At 38.2% G+C, this 15,276-nt stretch overlaps 1 protein-coding gene across 1 annotated transcript in view; it reads left to right on the forward strand.

The window, feature by feature from the left end:
• The first annotated feature begins 322 nt into the window (after positions 1 to 322).
• The window catches only part of CTNNA2 (catenin alpha 2), a 396,255-nt gene continuing 381,301 nt past the window's right edge, over positions 323 to 15,276 (forward strand). Inside the window, exon 1 of the mRNA XM_042812772.1 lies at positions 323 to 425. Within this exon, the coding sequence (XP_042668706.1) occupies positions 324 to 425 (102 nt within the window). The 5' untranslated portion in view covers position 323. The remainder of the gene's footprint in view (positions 426 to 15,276) is intronic.

The following is a 15,276-nucleotide window of genomic DNA, read 5'->3' on the forward strand; positions in this document are numbered from 1 at the left end:
TTGGAAGTAGCCTTGTTCAGCACTAGAACCTACGGTCTCTTCTCACATACACCTTGAAGATCCCTGCTACCAAATTCATGCTTGGTAACATGTCTGTCCTTAAGGGTGTAGGAGAGAAAGATTTTCTGAATTGAAATGTTTAATCACTCAATGGATGTGGCAGTGGTGCACCTGGGAGGTTTCTGGAGTAGTGGAACAAGATAAGCAAGAAATATATGTGCATAGGAACAGCAAGTGTGCTACTCCCTAAAATTATATCAGTATTTTGACATTACACTATGAATATTCATACATTTCATGCTGTTTTGTCTGTTCTAGGGAGTATGACTTCTGCAACATCACCTATCATTTTGAAATGGGACCCCAAAAGTTTGGAAATCAGGACTCTCACAGTAGAGAGGCTACTGGAGCCACTTGTTACCCAGGTGAGCATCTTGTATTTCTTTTGTTTCATCCACTACCGTGGTGCTGTACTTACTCATTATATGTAATTATCTTAATAATTGTAGATAATAAATTCTTAAGTAGTTTTTTGTTTGTGATCTCTAGAGGAAAACTCTGTTTAAATGTGTTCAGAAGTTCTAGTTCTAAATAATTTATAGTGTGAAGAGATGAGTGTTAATACAACAACTGTTTAGTTATGCTTGACTTTCATCAGCTGATAAGAAATTTATGAATTGGCCAATTTAAAGCTAGGTATCTGACTGGAGCACATGCCCTTGGTTTGTTGAGTTGCAGTTGTGCACAAATTCACATTGAAAACAAAACCAAACAACCTAATTAAACAAACTTTTTCATTTTTTTTTTCTACGTGGAATAAAATGATATGACTTTGAGGTCCCTTCCAACCCTGGCCATTCTGTGATTCTGTAACATGATGAATAATCATTAAGGTTGGAAAAGATCTCCAAGATACCTAGTACAACCGTCCACCTACCCTAGTCCAACCATCCATCCACCATCAATTTTGGCAGTAAACCACGTACCTCAGTGCCATATCTCCGTGGTTCTTGAGCACCTCCAGGGGCAGTGACTTCATCATCTCCCTGGGCAGGTTATTTCAACACCTGGACCACTCATTTGGAAAAGTTTTTTCTAATATCCAACCTTACCCTTTCCTGGCTCAAAATGAGGCCGTTCCCTCTCATCCTATCAAACATATTCACATACATTACTGATATACAGTTTTTAACAACAGATGACATTTTTTTGTATTCAGAGAACATCCTTATATATCTATCAAGATATATATGTGTATCAAGATTCCTGTATTTGTACAGACATAAATATGCATGGACAGAGGCGGGGTAATGTGGACTGGAGAAGTATGGCGGTAGATATCAAACTTCTGCCATCATTAGGGCAATGTGCTGAGATTGTTGTCTGGTGCACTTATTTTTCTGTACTGCAGTTCATAATAGGTAGCAGTTCATAATAGGTAGCTGGTTATGTAACTATCCTAGTAAGATGGGTTGCCCCATTATTTAAGCACAAATCATTTTTCTTCTAATAACGATAGCTATGATAAAAATGAAGAATTCCACCAATGCCATCTGTCCAACCACCTGTTACTAACAGTTTTCTCATACGCATTGTGGATCCTGGGGACTGGTCTGCTGCATAGAAATTTTAGACCTTGTTTTGAGCATGAGACTAGACTTCATGATGGCTTTGTTTTTAAAACAAAACAGCTATCAAATATAAATCCCTACTACTTTAAGACTCTAAAAATGATATCAACGTATATTCCTTAAAGACACTCGCTTTCTGAAGAAGTTAATCCTATTCTGAAAAAAATTCGTCTCTCTACAAATTATTCTGGATGTGTATCTAATACTACATATAACTTTCCAGACTCAAAAGGAGGAAATGAATGTATGTATATATCTATCTGTTGATGAAGTGATCATTAACTTTCATTATAAACGTTTGCATTTTTGCTGTTGATATGGAGGATGAGCTAAAATCAAGAAGTCATTGTAACATGAACTAAAAACTAGGTTGTGAGCTGTCTGTGAGTCTGGTTTGCCTGCTGGCACAGCAAGTGAGGCTGCTGTGCCACCACAGTCTGTTGCTGAAAAAAGTAAATTACAGAAGAGAGAATGCAACAGCAAAAGCTGCACTGTAATTTTGCAGTTTATGAATTTTCTTCGGTTGTTGGGTTTAGCTAGATTTTAATTTGATAGTGTTCCTCAACAAATGTACATACAGAAATTAGCAGTTGATGATGTGGATTTCTTCAACTACGATTTCCAAGGTCCTTCCAGTTATTTTTTACTTCTATATTTTCTATTTCAGTAGTGTGTCAGTAAGGCAAGGGGAAATAATATGCAATCTAGATGTACAAGAGTAATGTCTGCCTATTGCTTTATTCAAAGTTTCTGTATATTTCCATTCTAACTTCTTTATTTCAGTTTTCTAGATGGTTCTTTTTCATATGTTCATACATCTTGAAGATGTGTTTTATTTCTTGTTCTAGAGAAATAACTGGTCTTACCTATTTTCCTTGTTTGAATCCATTAAAGTATGTTTGACAAAAGCATGTTTTGTGAGCCATATAAACACAATCTTGAAAGCTTCAAGTGAGAAGAAATGTGGTATCTTCAGAATGCATTTATCTGTTGCATTTTTAGATTAAGTTATTCAGTTTCTCTTTGTGTTTCTCAGACAAATTGACAACCATCCCAGCTTGAAAGAATTTTATTTTTTGTTGTTCCTTCTTAAAACTATATAAACAGTCTGGTCAAGTAAGAATAGTATCTCGTTTATCTTTGTTTGGGCTTGAATGGCAGTCTGCTTATGCTGTGACTAGCTCCACAAGAACTGCACGAACACACTAGGTGCAATGACTTCAGTCTCCTTAAAAAATTTGAAAGTTATGCCCAAACAGAACTTAGCTTATTTTAGCAAATAAATAAAACATTTAATCTGTTTCTTTGGAACTCATAAATGCAATGAGGGTGGATAGTGATAGACAAGGGGGAATGGTTTTAAACTGAGAAAGGGGAGGTTTAGTTTAGATATTAGGAGGAATTTCTTTACTCAGAGGGTGGTGAAGCACTGGAACAGGTTGCCCGAGGAGGTTGTGGATGCCCCATCTCTGGAGGCATTCAAGGCCAGGCTGGATGTGGCTCTGGGCAGCCTGGTCTGGTGGTTGGTGACCCTGCACATAGCAGAGGGTTGAAATTTGGTGATCATGGTGGTCTATTTCAACCCAGACCATTCTATGATTCTGTCATAGGTAGATTCTGTTATATTGGTTGGTAGCCCTGCCCCCATAGCACATGTATTTGTTCTGATTTTTTTTTTTTTTTTTTTGTTTATAGCACCATCAGCATAAATCCATGTTTCATTTTGGCATCAGACTTGAGTATTTTAGAAGAATGTTTTGGTAACAAACTCCGTATAATTTCTGAGAGTGCTTGAAAAAATGGAGACTGTGAGGCACTGGTCTGTCTTTAGGCTCCAAAAATGCTCATCAATCCTTTTTGTTCTCTTTAAGGTGTATTTAGCGAAGGATTAAGGCTCTAAACTTATGTATATATAGGCCTGTAAAAGTATGACAGATTTGCTGATGGTGGAAGATTCAGTGAATTCTGAAATTCTTGGAAGTAATGCAGAAATATGATCTGGATTTGAGAAAGAACACGGCAGCAAGTGAGGAGAATGGTGCATTAAAACTTAAATTCTAGACAAGTCCATTAGTGTTCCGGATGAGAAAATACGGATAACCTATGAATTGATTTAGGAGAAATTATAAGAAAGGAAGGTTGTCTGAGCTGGAGGCAAAAAAAGAAAAAAGAAAATCCATTAACTGATCATGAGACCACATTAGAAATGACAGAATTACATTTATTCTAGGCAGCCCTGAACTAGCAAACTAATTAAAACTTTCTCTGGCTGTCACAGGTCTAACAGTAGTGGAACTTGCTGGAGCACCCATTTGCCCAGTCATTGTCTAACAGATGTACCCTGCCACTTCTTTTTTCACATCAGTGTTAGTGAGATTTATTTATTTAAAAAAAATGATTCAGAAGAATAATTAGAATTTCCATTCTCAACTTTGTTGAAGTTAATAACTGAGATGTGCTTCTGTTCTCTGGCTTCGGTTTCACAAATAGTTACAAATAGAATGATAGAATTGCTCAGGTTGGAAAAGACGTTAAAGATCATCAAGTCCAACCATACTACCCTAACTCTAACATCCCTCTGCTAAATCATGTCCTTGAGCACCACATCCAAATGGTGTTTAAACACATCCAGGAATGATGACACAACTACCTCCTTGGGGAGCCTTTTCCAGTGCTTCACAACCCTTTCTGTAAAGTGTTTCCTAATACCCAACCTAAACTTACCCTGGTGCACCTTGAGGCCATTTCCCCTCATCCTGTCACCAGTGAGAAGAGACCAACCCTGCTCTCGCTGCAATCACCTTTCAGGTATTTGAAGAGAGCAATAAGGTCTCCCTGCAGCCTCCTTTTCCCCAGACTGAACAGCCCCAGTTCCTTCAGTCTCTCCTGATAGGGCTGATTTTCCAAGCCCTTCACATGCCTTGTTGTCCTTCTTTGGACCTGCTCCATCACCTCACTGTCCTCTCTGTACTGAAGTGCCCAAAACTGAACACAGTACTCGAGGTTAGGCCTCACCAAGGCTGAGTATAGGGGCAGGATGACTTCCCTCGTCCTGTTCACCACTCCATTCCTGGTCCAAGCCAGGATGCCATTGGCTTTCTTGGCCACCTGGGCACACTGCTGGCTCATATTCAGCTGACTGTCCATCAGAACACCAAGGTCCGTTTTCATCAGGCAGCTTTCTAGCCACTCCTCCCCAAGCCTGTTGGGTTGTCTGGGGTTGTTGCAACCAAAATGCTGGATCTGACACTTGGCCCTATTGAAACTCATACAGGTTAACCTTGGCACATCGATCCAGTCTATCCAAGTCCCTCTGTAGGTAATTTTGTTTTCTGAGTTTATAACTGCTTATAACTTTAATTCTTTGCAATATTTTTAGTTAAAATTAAATATGCAATATATATCCTTAACGGCTAGTGCCTCTTAGTCTCAGTTTCAAGCTAGTAAACAAAGTGAATTACAGTTTGTGGGTGGCTTTTGTAGGAAAGAAGAAATATATTTTTGTGAAGGGCTTAAGTATGTTTACCTGATATTTTATGTGTAGCTTGACAAGATTGCTTGTGGAGATTGTCCATAGTGTCTCATGGGTTAGTTTTTTGTATCTAGGGGTTTTGCATAATAATTAAATGCAAATAGGAATTCTTGAGTCTTCCTCGTGTAGATTTTTCATGTCTGATTATATTTTCCTTTAGTCTGACATATTTTTGGCCTTCTAGTTTCACTGTGAGGAGACAATTCCATATTTCCATTCCTGATCACTTTTTTGTGTGTGTTTTACTTATTTTTTTTTTTCTGCAGAAATCTGAAGCCTGTTACAGTAACTTTGAAACAACATGTTTTAGGGCAGACAGATGTCATTGTTTTTTTTCCTTGCACATAGTATCAATTAATACAATGAAGTAACCTACATGAAAAATAAATGTGTCATAAGACAAAATTCCAAATAGTTTCAATTAGTGGAACTTTGTAGAAAATCATCAAAGAATTTGAGCCTAATTTAATCCCTTATGCAATCTATTTTGAAAGTGAACTGATTGCTATGAGAAACGTATTTATGTTTCTAACCCTTCAAATTATTCAGATTCTATTTGTATTTGGTGAGCCTGGTCTTCATTACATTTCAACCATGAACCTGGTGCATTAATTAATCTCCACAGGAAATATATCATCGATTGCTATCATCAAGGAGCTGCCTCTGCACACACACTCATTCAGCACAGAATACCTGTTGGAGGCTTAGTGAATGTGTACCCGTGTTTAAAACAGGTTCCAGAAGTACATTTAGAGATGATGGAGATTGTATGGCTTAAGCACTTATTCCACTTGTGTTAGTAATTGTGCAGCATTTTTGTGCAATTTCTCTATTTGATAGCTGGATTCAGCTGAAACTATCTCCAGGACAGACTTAAAAGAAAATGGCTTATGAAGGCTTTTTTTTTTTTTTTTTTTATCGTTTGAGCTCAATTCAGTGACATTATAAGGTCCAATTTATTATGTTTTATTTGAACAACACTTATTTTCCAAATTGCAAAGTTATTTTCCATGAAAGCTCTATTTCTGTTGATTAACGATGTTTTGGGGGGAGCAGGGGGTTGAGCTGTTCCAACGTGGGCTCATTATGTGATGCCCAATAGCAGCGAAGCTGCATCCTCTCAACAATTGTTTGGAATTTTTCTAACTGAAACTGAACTTCAAATCACAGTTAAAAACGATTTGTTTAGAAGTTGCAGAATTCACCTTACTTTCTCTGACATTGTTATAGTCAACATTTAAAATACCATCTGAACTAAAAGTTATTAATTAATTTCAAGGCTGCTTTTTAATCCTTTGCATTGTGCAAGAATGGTCTGCTGCTGGTCTGCGAGAAAGTCAACTTTCTTTTTCATTATCAGATTTACTGACATCTGTGCCTCCCTTTGAACCTTAGTTGGGATATTCTTTGTACTTCTCAGTGTTTTTGTGCTGACTGAAAGAGCATCTCAGTGGATTTTATCTTTTCTATTAATGTTATCCCTGAATGGAAAATGGTGAACTATTTGTAGTATGTAGCATCCTGCAAGGTCTGGACTTTGTCAATCTGTTTGCCTTCATAGAATCAGAGAATATACCATGTTGGAAGGCACTCACGAGGACCATCAAGTCCAACTCCTGTCTCAGCACAGGACCACCCCAAAATATGTTTGAGAGCAGTGTCCCAGTGCTTCTTGAGCTCCAGAAGTTCAGGGCTGTGCCCTATGAGGAGGCTGCCATCCTCACATCTCTTACCCTCCAGACCTTTCACCATCTTTGTAGCTCTCCTTTGGTCAATCTCTAAGTTTTGTGATCTCTTACAATGACATTATTCACTATTAAAATATATTAATGTAGGTATCTGCATATTTGGGCTCATGCATATGCAGAATAGCATTTTCTGTGGGAAGAATGAAGGCTCAGAGGGTTCAGGGTTCAAGTCTCATCCGTTGCTCCAACGTAGAGCAAGCCAACACACTGGCAACTTCAGTCACAGAAACAAACCAGTGTGGAGAGATGGTGAGAAAAAGTTGTTCATGCTGTGTCATAGCTGGAGATGTAAGTTTTGCTGGGACTACTGTAGACTTGCAGAAAATAGTGACTGAAAAAACTTATGGCTAAACAGAACTACTCTACTGCATAGCTTTGTATTTTTGCATTCTGCATTTCCTCCATTGAGAAGGGCTTTGATCTCAGTCAGCATTAGCAAATTCTTATCGTTTAAGGTTACCAGGCAAGTCCAAAATGTTCTTAACTTTATTTGGTATGGCCAAAACCATTTTCATCATGGTATAACTTAAGAAAGAGATTACTACTTTCTCTCTTCAATCTGAGAGGTAGTGTTATTGATATTAATATTAATATATTAATGTGCAGTGAGTTCTGGGAAGGAATTTGCTGGGTGTCTTGGCTACTACAGTGAATATATATGTATCATCTGACTTGATGCAGTTGTGTAGGTCATGTTATGGATTTCTCTACTGTATAAGTGTAAGATGAGTGCTCTTTCCTCTCCACAAAGTTGATCTCAAAGAGTAAGACCCATCTATCTTTCTGAAGTCAGATTCTTTGGGTCCAGAGTTGTGACTGTAACCAGACAACAAAAAGAAGCATGCAGAATAAATATGCATTCAATGACAAGAAGATATGCAGTATGGTTTAAAAAAAAAAGAAGTGATTTGTGTAGACTGTATGCATTTTAATGCTGCATCTAGACCTCAGTGTTTAGGTAGCAGCAATACCAGTTGTAAGAAGAGCCTGAGGGTTGTGTTGAAGTTTTCCCCACCGTGACTAATAAAGGAGCATAACAGCAATGAGGCTACTGTCTTGATTAAAAATAAAAACAACTTATATTAAAAAAGAAAACAACAACAACAACAACAAAAAACCACCTGAGTATTAAGCTAGAATGAAAACTAGGAAGTTTTGTCAATATTTCTGGTTGCTGCTCTGTTGCAGCAATGAATCAATCATAGTGGGGCAAGCAGGGGAGAGGGGGACTTGGATGAATCTTTCCCGTATGTGTGGAGTTTTCAAGAGACAAGAATTAATGCAAACAATTGCAGAGCTAAAAGCTGGGAAGGTTGCTGAAAAAACTTTCTTCTTGGTTGCTGAAACTGCAGCATGGGATTTTGAAGCTGGTCTATCTTTTCTCCAGTTTGGTTTTCCTACGTCTCACTTTCTTGCAAATGTTTCATGGAATAGTTTTCAGGAAGTGACATTCCTTCCAGGGATTTCCAAACACTAAGCATGGTGTTCAGAATAATCTGAATAGTTTTTGTAAGGTATTTCCTCTGCTTGTGTCCTTGAAGACATAGAGCAAGATGCAGCTAAGTAATGTTGATCTTTTTTTTTTTTTTTCTGTCCTCAAAAACCCAGTTCAGCTCGTTTTTAGTTATCCTGTTAGTTTACGCAGGGTCATTGCTGTAGAAGATCTAAAAGGGAAAGATCTAAAAGTTTTGAGGTAAAATTGACTTTGGTTGTGTAGTTGTAAATTCTCAGTGTTTTTGAAAAGCATAATTATATGTATTTCCAAAATAATGTGTCACTTCCAAAAGCTTTCTGTTCTAAAAATGAATAGATAGAAATACGTTAGCAAATTAGTCTCTTTAGCGTCAACATGCTAATTAAAGCAGAAGATGCATACCGGGTGATGTTTTAAAAGGTGATCACATAATTATAACATTTTGCATTGATCAATGGGTAGGTGGCCTTGTTGTGAAACAAGCAATAGATTTATAGATTTTTCTTTTATTCTGATAAGCGAAATCTTGTTGGCATTGTAAACTTGTGCATATGAAAGTATTTTATGTTGTAGGTGGGTTATCTTGGAAGAAAAAAACACTTGCGAATTAAATGTATTAGAAATAAATATCATCAATCACACATACAATAGGAGCAGTAAAAGTAGCAAAAGGTGAAGTGATCTTTAAATGGATCCAACTGGTGGGTATTGAATAAATTGAGGGAGATGGTATTATTGTTACAACAAAGCATTAATTAGATTATTATTGGAAGGATTCCCTGTTCTCAGAAATGATGTTGACAAATTGGATTCGGATCAAGGAAGATTAGGTGAGTGATTCAAGTTTTGTCTTTTAGTGGTACTCTAATGACTTGGGATGTATTTCATTTCTATGTAGGTTTATCAATAAAGAGAAATTGTGTTAAGGCGCACTACAGATTTAGAGGCTATTTCTGGTAGTGTCCAGAGAGTTATTTTAGAACTAATTTAAAATTTCAAATATATGATTCACGCTCTGAAATGAAAATGTTCCAACATGAAAGTGATATTCAGCAAGAATTCTGGTGTACTGCTTTAGAAATCTAAGAGGCTCTGTGATCTCAAGCAGTATCAGTTCCCTATGTACACTTCTGATGAGTTCTATAGTCTTTGGAACAGATTTGGATATCCAAGTTTGTAATCCTTTTTAGCTTCATTCTTAAAAGTAATTTTAAGAACTTCTTTACTTTCTTATTTTTCAATAACTTAATTTGCTGGATATCATCATCAATCTGTATCAGACTACAAAATAAGCTTGATTGTTAAAAGAATATGCTAATTACAAGACTTTGCTTTGAAGTGTTAATTAACCTAATTATATGAGATCCATGCTCTGAAAAGCAGTGGTAATTTTTTCAAATTCACTTCAAAATCTAAAGACTGACTTTACATTGAGTTAAAAGAATCCAGGGTATAGATACATTGATAAGGTATTTATTTTGTTTCCTGTATTAACTGTTTAGGAATATTGATTCTAATGGGTATACACCTTTGTACAGATCCAAATACATGTAAGTATATTTAGGTATGTTTGATTTGTGTTGTAAAATGCAATAGTATGAAGCTAACCAGAGCTGAGCCTTTGGGATATTTTGAAGAGGATATTGCTTTGCAGTTAGAGAAATTTAGATATGAATTTTGTTTTTGTTTTAATCATGGTGAGAATTGCACAATTGTTACTCCTGTTTGTAAACTGACTGTAGTAGCCCTTCCTACAATTTCATAAATAGGCAGTGTTCTCTAATGTTGTGTGCCTGAGCAGCAAATGCTCATAGTTTGAGGAAGTATCTTCTCCAAGTAGTGTGCAACTATTGAAGAGTGGTTGCCCCAGCTCTCTCAGACTCTCCACACAGAACAGCTACTCCAGTCCTTTGATTATTTTGGTGACCCTCCATTGGACTCTTTCCAATAGGTCAAGTTCTGTGTTGTACTGCGGTCCCCAAAACTGCACCCAGTATTCCAGCTGTGATCTGCAGTAAAAAGGAGTATATAAAGGAGTATATAAAGGCCTGTCCTCTTCAATATCTTTATTGATGACCTCGATGAGGGCATCAAGTGCACCCTCAGTAAATTCGCAGATGACACCAAATTGGCTGGAAGTGTGGATCTGCCTGGGGGTAGCGAGGCCCTACAGAGGGATCTGGACAGGCTGGAGAGCTGGGCTGAAGCCAATGGGATGAGTTTCAACAAGGCCAAATGCCGGGTCCTGCACTTCGGCCACAACAACCCCAGGCGACGCTACAGGCTTGGGGCGGTGTGGCTGGAGGACTGCATAGAGGAAATGGACCTGGGGGTATTGATTGATGCTCGGCTGAACATGAGCCGACAGTGTGCCCAGGTGGCCAAGAAGGCCAATGGCATCCTGGCTTGCATCAGAAACAGTGTTGAAAGCAGGAGCAGAGAGGTGATTGTTCCCCTATATTCAGCACTAGTGAGGCCGCACCTCGAGTACTGTGTCCAGTTTTGGGCCCCTCACTGCAAGAAAGATATTGAGGCCCTGGAATGTGTTCAAAGGAGGGCAACAAAGCTGGTGAGGGGTCTGGAACACAGGCCATATGAGAGGCTGAAGGAGCTGGGAATGTTCAGCCTGGAGAAGAGGAGGCTCAGGGGAGACCTCATTGCTCTCTATAACTTCCTGCAGGGAGGTTGTAGTGAGCTGGGGGTTGGCCTCTTCTCTCGTGTCATTAGTGATAGGACCAGGGGGAATGGTTTCAAGCTACGGCAGGGCAGGTTCAGGCTGGACATGAGGAAGTATTACTTTTCAGAAAGGGTGGTCAGGCACTGGAATGGATGCCCAGGGAGGTGGTGGAGTCACCGAGCCTGGGGGTGTTCAAGGAAAGACTGGATGTTGTGTTGAGGGACATGGTTTAGTGGGAGCTATTGGGAATAGGTGAACGGTTGGACTGGGTGATCTTTTAGGTCTTTTCCAACCTTGGTGATTCTATGATTCTATAACATAAGATGTATGACAGTGTGCTGACCTTTCAGGTTGTGAAACTGCAAGCTAAACTAAACCTGTGTTTGTGAACATCGTGTTGTTAGACAAGTGCATATAGACAATTTTGCCACATTTAAAGGTGGCATTACACCTCCCACTATGGTACAGGCTTGTTTTTCCTCTTGTTTCAAATATTACCTCCTTCTACAGATGGTTAAAATGTAAGTTTTTCAAAGAAGGATTTTGGAGAAATAAGACTTGCAACTGGAATTAATTTTCCTTGTTTGTTTCATATTGCTCCATAGTAATGGAAATATGTCTGCTTATTCTAATAGTAAATTCTTTTATTAGAAGGTGTTCATACAGAAGCATATGAACCTAAGCATACTGAACAGTTACAGAATATTGAGTTGTTTCCAGGGTATACATATTAACATATTCAATTTTTCCCAGCAAATTGCATATATTTACACTCCACAGTTGAGAACGATTAAGCTTTTATTACTCTCCTTGAAATATCTTAATTAAACATATATTATCTTGTAAGGTTATTCTAATAGAGGTCCAAAATAGGGGAAGCTTGCACCTCTTCATTCTTGAGTACACCTCTTCATTTTTGAAGGGAATCTTAGAATGGGTTGGGTAGGAATGGACTTCAAAGATCATCTAGTTCCAACCAAGTGAACAGAGTGATTATTATTTTCTTATGCCACTGGCAGATAGTTTTCACTTCTCTGGAAAAGGAATTGGATTCAAAAACTTAAGGAAAATGCATGCATGAGGCACAATGTATATTCATCTTTCTCTTTCTTCCCTGTCTTATACTTAAGTCATATTCTTTAAATCTGCTTCTTTCTTTTTACCACACAAGGTCTCTTTTGAATGTTTTTGAGAACCTGCTATATTCATACTTGTATTTTTTTTGAAACCAAGTGATGCTGTGCTTTCACATATGTGCAGTATGATCTCATTTGCTATTGGAATGTGGTGGATTTTAAAAGTTGGTGGCAGTATTTTCATCCTTTATAAAAGGGGAAATGGACTTTATTTGAGAAGTTTCTGCCTGACATAATGGAAGTACTTTTTAGAGTAACTGAAAAAGTACAACTTTATTCTTACTATAAGACTGGCTACTATCAGTTGGCTCATTTTTATAGTGGTCCATGCCAGGTAAAATAAGCTTTTTTATGAGCAAATTGCATGAAGAATAAACTCCCTGTCAAAAAGACACCTGTGTTCATGACACTGAACGCAACAGGGCTTTAACTGGCTCGTTCAAGTCAATGTTATATCAATTAATTCCAACCAGGAATGAATGCACCTTATAGACATGCCAGCTCATTAGGAGCATATGTTTGACGGTACTATTTGCTGAGATCAAGAATTGAGGACTGATAAGGTAGTGTACACATTTGGACAGAACAAGAAATGCCAGGCTCTAGGCTGCATCTGGCTGTTCTTCCCAGTGTGGCAGACAGATCTGGAAAGAAAATTTTCTCTTCCCTTGCTGGTTTACCTTGGCAGGTAAAAAGTAATTGCGAACATTGTTTTCTAGATCATCTTTCATTGGTTTTTCATGGGATCATTTTGACTTTCAGTCTCTTTCTCTGTTAGAGACTTTCCTGTGTTCCCTGCTTGGTTGCCTTTCTGGTTTTATAGGGTTGTTTTTGTTTTTGTTTTTGTTTTTGTTTTTTTTTTTTTTTTTTTTTTTTTTTTTTTTTTTTTTTTTTTTTTTTGCAGTGAAGCATAGGGGGTCAAGTGTTGACCTCCCCTTCTCTGTCAAAGTAAAACCTGTACTCTATCATCATTCTTGAGCCATCGTTTTTCTGACTGTTACTTAAAATTGAAAAAGCCAGACTTGTTTTTGGTGTGCAAACCTGGCAACATAAAAGGCTTACATTCTTTTTGTTGTACTCTGTTATGCAATTATATTTTGTTATTCAAAATTATTTGGGCAGAAAAATTAGTTGTACATGTTGCTATTAAAGCCTGTCAACTATCATAGGAACGTACCAGTGATATGTGGTTGGTGACCCTGCCCACAGCAGAGGGAATGAAACTAGATGATCTTTGAGATCCTTTTCAACACAGGCCATTCTATGATTCTATGATGTGCTGTACAAAATGAACTGATGTAACTCAAAAGTTGTTTCTTTTTCTCTCAGAGTTCATATTGTGAGTGCTTGCCTTCATTTCTGTTTTAGTTTGCTTTAAATGTTATGTGCAAAGTAGCAGGAGGTATTAAAGAACAGGATGTAGGGGCTTGTCTGTGATGCTAACAAAATGGCTGCAATTGTACTGGTCTTTGTGGTCTTTAGATTTCTTTAAGAACTATAGCACACAAACTGCAGGAGGATTGGAAATTATTACCACATGCCTCATTCTAGAGCTTTTGTGTGTGTTTAAACTTTCTGAACAAAAGTTACTAAGCGCTTGGAAAACGAAGGTTGAAATTTTGAGCTCAGTGTAGACTTCGCTGCATAATATTTTATACATCTTTAAAGAGAGCTTAGTACTGCATGTGTTCTTCACGCTTCTCAGCCTTTTTCATTGAACTATGAATTTTCGAGAGCAAAATTGGTATAATCAAGTTGTACAATCATGTTCTCTGTTCAAGTGATTGGCCCTGTAGTTTTCATACTTCAAAGAATGTCCTCAATTAACCGTAGGAATGTAGCTCTTTCTGTTTTTTTCTTTTGTTTTGTTTCTTGCATTTGCAATTGTTTAGTTTTTACAACCCAGCAACAGCCCTATGGGCTGGATGAGCTAGCTAGGATGCTAAACGTGCACAGGTCATTTATTTCACATCTCTCATGGAAATGAGATAGAATTTCTGTGCTCCAGGCTTTCTAAAAGAATTGTGACAGAAACTAAGTAGAAATAAAGTTGGTGTTATTCTTCTCTATTCATCTACAATGATCACAGTCACACAGTGGTTGAGATTGGAAGGAGTTTCTAGAGATTATCAAACCTTGCCCTGACAGGAATACCCATAGCTGGTTCCCATGCCTGTGTCCGGGTGCCTTTTGGACATTCCCAGGATAAGGAAGACCCCTCAGTTCTCTGGTTCCCGTGCTGATGCTTTGGCACCTGCCCAGCACAGCAGCTCTGTGTGATGGGCATGGGGAGCTCCTGGGCTCCAGGTTCTGCCCACTGCTTGTGGGCCTGGCCCTGGGCACTGCCTAGCCGGGTCTGGCTTCCTCCTGTTGCACCCCAGTATTTCCAGGTCTTTCTGGTACATAAGGATCCAGATATTGCTAATGCTGCTTGGCACTGAAACAGGATGCATCCCACAGAGGTCTGCTGTCCACCGCCATTCCTTCAAGACTGCTGTGGAATTGTAAAGTCATAGAATCCTTAGAGTTGGAAGGGTCCTTTCAAAGGTCATCTAGTCCAACTGCCCTTCAGTGAACAGATAAGTAAAGTTGACATTGTTTCTGGTGGCGTAGATATAAGCCACCACAGAGTGCAGCTGAAGAGCTGCAATTAGATCAACAGGTATCACTGACAATGCATTTGCAAGCTGATAAAAGTACTATAACTAGCTAATAATTTGTCACTTAGCTGTCATGGAAATGAGGCCACTATTCTTGTGAGGAATCAAAGTGCAAGTTGCTATATATGGCCTTAAGTGTGTTGTTCATAACAGTTTTTGTTTTGTATATCTAAAAATAATCAATGCAATAAGATAAAAGCTAATACTACCTTCACATGTACTCAACAATCCATTACTCCATTAATTCCTCTGTCCCTCTGCTACTTGAGATCGAGGACTTCAATGAGTGCAGCACTTTTGTTAGAAGTACTATTCTCTGGTGCTGTATCTTTTATTTCTGTACTAAAATCTTGTGTGTTATTAAGTGACCTTTTAATAGGTACATAATACAGCCACATCCAATTGTGGTTAATGAGTC

This window comes from Centrocercus urophasianus, unplaced genomic scaffold (assembly GCF_019232065.1).
Source record: "Centrocercus urophasianus isolate 14NV4802_14NV808 unplaced genomic scaffold, USGS_Curo_1.0 seq_13, whole genome shotgun sequence".
Classification (NCBI taxonomy): Eukaryota; Metazoa; Chordata; class Aves; order Galliformes; family Phasianidae; genus Centrocercus; species Centrocercus urophasianus.